General features: G+C 55.8%; 1 protein-coding gene across 1 annotated transcript; it reads right to left on the reverse strand.

Moving 5' to 3' along the window:
• Positions 1-1,725: 1,725 nt before the first annotated feature.
• On the reverse strand, positions 1,726-6,144 carry KLHL21 (kelch-like family member 21; the record flags this gene model as incomplete). Its single annotated transcript, XM_010079345.1, is given in 5 exon segments — positions 1,726-2,019; positions 2,265-2,337; positions 4,313-4,492; positions 4,494-4,707; positions 6,040-6,144. Coding segments are annotated over 5 exon segments (866 nt in total), but the record flags the coding sequence as incomplete, so codon positions are not given.
• Positions 6,145-6,147: the final 3 nt, after the last annotated feature.

The raw sequence follows: 6,147 nt of genomic DNA on the forward strand, positions 1-6,147 counted from the left end.
TGCAGGAGCGGCTTCCCCTGTTCCCCGGCTGAGGAGCGTGGCGCAAAAGAGCCTCCAAGGCAAACCAGAGGTTTGAAAGCGGTGAAGACGCTGATGTGGAGCTGGGGCTCTGCCACTGCTCAGTCCAAGGGCAAGCCAGGAGGCGTGCAATCAAGTATAGGGGCTTTCTAGCTCTGAATTAAGTTTCAATTCAATTTCTTTTCCTACCGGTTAAGAACAAAAGCTGGAAAAAGTGAGCGCATCCAGCCAGCACTTCAGCCACTGCCACGCTTTGCGGTTTTCCCAAAGGTGCAAAACGCTCATTGTGGGTTAGCCGTGCTGCAGCTTTCGCTTGTTCAAGAAACACTCCACGAGTAAACTCTGCGCAGCTTCTCCTCAGCAAAGGCAGACAGAGGAAACGCAGCCCAAGCTAGCGAGGTCTCTTGGGCAAGCATAAAGGCAAATCTTACACAGGCCAAAAAGAACAGCAAACCCCAAGCAAAAAGAAGAAGAAGAAAAAAAACTAACTACCTTCCAATCTGCAACACCAGCTAATGCTACCCCTTCGCCAAATGACCTCAGAGGCATTTTCCAGTTCCCCAAATCCCAAGAGCTCCTGCAAACTGGAGGCACAACAGGCACGAGACCCCTCCGAAGGTCCAGTGCGTTCCTTCACACAAGGTGACGCTTTTCAAAGCGCTTTTGCTGAACACCGCCAGCCATGCCGTGAGCCTGCAGAGAATCTCCTGAGGGAGCTGCGCTCACCTTTCCTGGGGAGTTTGGGCTTTTTCTGCCTGGTTCACCCTGCCGTCAGCAAGCCCTGTCACCCCGGGAAGGGGAATGGCCACTCCCCAGGGCAGCAGCGGCCACCCCCGGGGTCCCTCCTCGGGCCAGCACTCACTTCTCCCCTTCCCCTCAGAGGAGGGCACAGCTGGGGATATCAGAATGAAAACAATCGAGTTGTGAGCATGTCAAGATAAATAAGGGTGTTTCTTCTTAGAAGGAAAAAGCACTCTGCTAGGAAGGGCTGGAAAATAAATACCTGCAAAAGTTTAAATGCTGCAACTTAAAAAACTCCAACAAAATACAGGAAGAACCAAAGTTTAGCCAAAGGGACAGGTGAAGATTCATAACCCAGCCTTGGTGAGGTTCCTGCTACAGGACTTCTGTTCCTTCTGGAGGCAGGAACAGGAACAGAGGACATGGCAACAGGGTAGGAGGGGCTGTGTCCTCTTATTAACTCTCCCCCCAGCAAACCGCCAGCTCTCGTGGGACGGCCTTCCCCCCTCTAACCACGCAGAGAAGTCGTGCACAGCAGGTCTGCCTGCCTCCGAGGTGGAGAACAGAGGTGGGGATCCAGACCCCTGTCCTACCAGACCCCTCCCGAAAAAGAGACTGAAGAAAGGAGTTTGGTGGCAAACGAAGCATCACGGGGTGAAGGAGCTCCCAGTGAAAGGCGTCGGACCACAAGCCGTGAGCTGCGACGCTGCGGTGATGTTCAACGCCATGGCTTTCCTCAGGGTTCCCCTCTTGGGTCTCTGCTGCGGGCAGCGTGGTGCGAGGGACGCCGCAGCAGAGCCCTTGCCGGCTGCGGTTCTGCAACAGCATGTCAAACACGCAGTTTTCACTCCCGCTACGATCAGTACGTTTGTTTCTAAGCACTGGTTTGCCTCTGCCTTCTCTCAAAGCAACGCTGGTTCTGGATGGCAAGCTTGCATTGAGCCGGGGGGACAGTGCTCGCCCCTGCTAACGAAGCTCGTTAAGGTTCTGGTTGTGAAGGTTTTGCTGCTGCCTGTTCAGGTTGATGGTGTTGTCCAGCGTGATGGTGTCGTCCTCCTGCGTGGTTTCCGGCATGAACTGCCGGAATATGCTGACGCTGCCATGCCAGAAGATGGGCTCGGGCAGTCTGCCCACCACGCTCCACGTGCGCGTCTCGGGGTCGTAGGCTTCCAGGACGTCCGAGAGTTCAAACGTGTTATCGTAGCCGCCGGAGACGTAGAGCTTCCCGCCGAGCACGGCCACACTCCCCCCAACGTGAACCTACAATTTAAAAGCAAACAGACACAATGAGAAAGGCGGGTTTTGCTGGTCAGGCAGATACTAAAGGTATTGGTCCTGGCTTGGACGGGGCTCAGCCCCCACCAGCTGCGATAGGTGAGCACAATACGTTTGAGCGCACTCTGTGTGCAAGGGGCTATGATATAAAGAGTGCCTTGTGTCCCACAGGAAAATTAAGACACTTTTTAACACTGGTTAAGCATCCAGTTCATCAGTAACGGTCCTACCTGAAGCATGGCAGGGATTTTATCCCATTCATTCTTTGCTGGATTGTAAACATCCACTTCAGCCGAGTCGTCTCTGTGGGAGAAAACACAAGATGACTCCTCTGCCTTCTAAAACCCTCCCACCTTGCGAAGCTCCAGTTCAGCAGCCCAAAATGCTCTGTGAGCCCTTCTGCTCCAATCCCGCTGTGTGTATTGGAGACCAAAGGGTTCCTGTGCAAGGCAGGGTCTCGACGCAGCCCCCAGCCTTCAGCATGGGCTCCTCCCGCGCCAGCAGCGACCCTCGACTCCAGGAACTGCCCGCACCTCTCTGCTGCACCCCTGCCCGCGACCAGGTTGGCGCGGACATTGCGCACTGCCACATGTGGGTGCAGGAGCGTTTCGTTCCCAAGGGCTTTCCCAAATCTTTTTTTTGTCTGTGTCTCTGGGAGGTGTGTTCACAGACTCCCTTTCTGCACGTCTGCATTTCACAGCCCCACCTGGTGCCAGCTGCTTCAGGGTCTGGGAAGAAAAATTACTGATGCTGTGCAGGGGCTTAAACCTCGTCCACCGCGAAGTAACGGCATCCCCACTGCTCGAGGGTTTTGCTGACACCAAATTTAGATGGGCTGGAGGCCTGAGTGCTGGTGGGGCAGTGTAATCCCCTGAGGCTCCTCAACCGCCCCACTTGGGAGGGTGACAGCGACAGGTGAGGGATGTTTGCGGTGCAGGAACGCGCGCGGCTGGCGTGAGAACGCGAAGAGGACGAGGTCAGGGCGGCGGCGAAGTGCTGGCCGTCACTCCAAGACAGCTGCGCTACGGGCGGATTCCAAAGGCTGCGAGGAGTATTTCACAGTCTTTGTGCCTGTCGTGACATGGCCACACACCGTGCGGGGGACGAGGTATCGCTACCGACTGCTGGCGTGAATCTGAGCTGCGGAGGGAGTGAAAATAAAGGTGTGCCATGTTCGAAGCTAAAAAACTCCTCGTACTAGAGGGGGTCAGGAGCTTTCACCTGAGCCACTAGCACTAACCAAAAAATGAGTCTGTGACTTTTGTTCATAACCTGCTGCTCTGTCCTCCAGAGATCATCTCACAGCAGAGCCGCAGCCCACGTGCCGCATGTGAACAAGGGGAGAGAACCTGACCCCGATAATCCCATTAACTCCTGCAGATGCGTAAGTGACCAGAAATCCTGAAGTGTCAATCATCAGTAGTTTAAAATGGATAAGGAAAAGGAAAACCTAGAGAATCGGCTTTTGACAAGAGCCGAGGAGCCAGAAAAGCCCTGCCGGCGTTTACTGAAAACCAGGTGACTCCAGCGGCTCTCTGCAAACAGCTGCCAGGAGCCAAGACACTGGCTGAACCCAAGTGACTCAAATAAAAGGGCTTCAGCAGAAGCTGCTGCTTTATGCAAAGCCAAGAGGAGATTAAAAAAAAAAAACAAGCGTCTGGAGGCCGTCACAGCAGTCTATGTTTGCTCTAAGTCAACACAACAAGCTGAAATGCTTCGGTGCTAGCATGCCTTTCCGTTTATTTTTAATTAAGTGGATAACCGAAGTATTTGCAGTATTTGCGCCACCAGGACGGCTTCAGATGGGTAATTAAGTCCCAATTTGGAAAGGCACTTAAAAATAGTGACCAATCATTCTATCTTCAGTCCTCTTATCTCTGCTGAGACAGAGGATCTCCTCTCCTGCGCCAGTTTAACGTTTTCTTGGCGCTTACTTGCTTATTTATAGCAACAAGGGGGGTGACCCAGAAGCCAAGAAAACCGAGAGGGCTGTTTCCAAGTGGCACTGCTGACTTCAGCCAGATTTATACCTGGCTGTCCCCCAGCCTGTGGCTTCAGATTCAGACATTTTTACATAATTGTACATGTAGTTCTGTGAGGTCTGGCTAGGACAGAAGGACAGGGAAAAGGCGTTTACAGACCCAGGGCACCGTCAGAGGAAACACCGCCGTGCGGTCCCAGCGCAGCTCTCTCCCACGACCACCCGCAAAACCCACACGCCTTCCCTGGGAGACCCTGGTCCCACCGGGGGAGGGCGGCGATCGCTCCCACTCCTCACCTTATGAAGTACATGAGGCCGTTGAGAGTGACGGTCTTTGGGGCGAAGGACCAGGGGGGCAGGTGGCCGCAGTTCACCAGGGACCAGAGGTCGCTGTCGGGGTCGTAGCACTGCATGACCATGGACTCCTTCCCAGCCAGCGAGCCGATGGCGAAGAGCTTGCCACGGCAGGAGGGGGTGCATGGGGTAGAGCATGGGCTGCAGGGCCTCCCAGCTGTCCACCGTGTGGTCATAGCGCTCCGTGCTGTCGGAGGCGATCACGTAGAGCAGCCCGTCCAGCACCGTGGAGCTGTGGTACTCTCTGGCCTTCAGCATGGGCGACACCTCCGTCCACTCGTTCACGCTGGAGTTGTACCTCCAGACGCAGTCGTAGAGCCGCGACCCGTCCGATCCCCCTGCGGCACAGCACAGCACAGCGCGGCTCAGAGCGTGGCTCCGCAGAGGGAAGAACCACGGGGCAACGGAGGAGAGGGCTCAGCTCAGGACCAAGATCTCTGTTGTGTTTTCCAGCTACATCTTCCCAACACTCCCACATGCTTTTCTGCTTCCCAGGGCCGTACGTTATGAAAATATTTCAGGGCTGGGGGACCACAGTGGTGGGCACTGTGAGGATTTTTACTCAAGTTCTGCACCGTTTCTCTCCCAGCAAGCCAGGAAGGATTTCTCCCATGCCATTCCAACTCAAGCCACACTCAAAACTCCCTCCATTCTTCTAAATAACCATTTTCTCTCCCATTCTGCCACCCCTGCTCTGTTGCTGTCCAGAAGCTGCTGAGACGAGCGCTCCCCAGGCAGTGTTACCGCCAGCAGCACGGAGCCCTCCAGCCCTCCCCATCCCCACGCTGTGACGCTGACACTGAGCAGAACCACCCCAGATCCCCGCCAGCAGCAGCCCCGCCGCAGCACGGGGCTCTGGGTGGTATCAGTGCCCCTGCACCCGCCTGGGATCGCCCCGGAAGCTCCCACGCGATATAAGGGCGACCGTACAAACGAGCTGCTGGTGGCCCATCACTTTCACAACCCTGCCCTTTGAAGCAGAGCCTTGTTTTCTGCTCGCTGACTCAAGAACTAACACTTTTCTGTTCACCTGCACTTGACCTGCCCTTCACACCTTTGCCAGCGCGTCCTGCACGCCCAGCGCGGGCTGTCCTGCTGCGCCTGGCTTCCCAGGGCCTGGGTCCGAACAGCTGCCGCAGGGATGAAAAGGAGGCATCTCCATGCAGATTAACAGCCAAATTTACACCTCTGTGTCACCTTGACAGAGTAATTATAGCCCCAGCGGACGGCGAGGAGGCAGGATTGGTGCTGGGGAAGGTGCTGTGACTCAGAGGCACTGGCTGAGGAACCCGGGGCTCTCTGACCCGCCCCCGCCTCCAGCACGCGCTTGGCTTGTGATTCACGGGGCTCTGAACCCTGCACCTTCTTCACAGCCAGAAATTCAAAAACCTCTCGAGTCACTCCTGTCCCCCAGAGCAAACGGTTAAGAAAGTTCCACCAGTGCAAGATCTGTGACTCCTGCCCGCGTGCTCAGGAGCATTAGTCATGACAGAATACCTCCCAGACTGAGGCCAGCTGCTAAATCCAGCACCGGCTCCAGGAGCCCCTGTGCCTGCCTTCGGGTGCACTCGTCCCCAGCCCCAGCAGAGCTTCAGACTCTGCTACCCCGAGAAATGCCGAGTCTCGCTGACAGAACCCACGCGTCTACTTTTCCCCTCCATGTGTCTTACCGGTGACGTAGATGTCGTTGCCCAGCGCAGCGACGCTGTAGCCCCCGCCCAGGTGCTCGGGGAACTCGGCCAGGTAGCGCCAGTGGCCGGTGCGTGGGTTGTAGCAGT

The sequence above is a fragment of the Pterocles gutturalis genome, unplaced genomic scaffold (assembly GCF_000699245.1).
Source record: "Pterocles gutturalis isolate BGI_N339 unplaced genomic scaffold, ASM69924v1 scaffold269, whole genome shotgun sequence".
NCBI classification, from domain to species: domain Eukaryota; kingdom Metazoa; phylum Chordata; class Aves; order Pterocliformes; family Pteroclidae; genus Pterocles; species Pterocles gutturalis.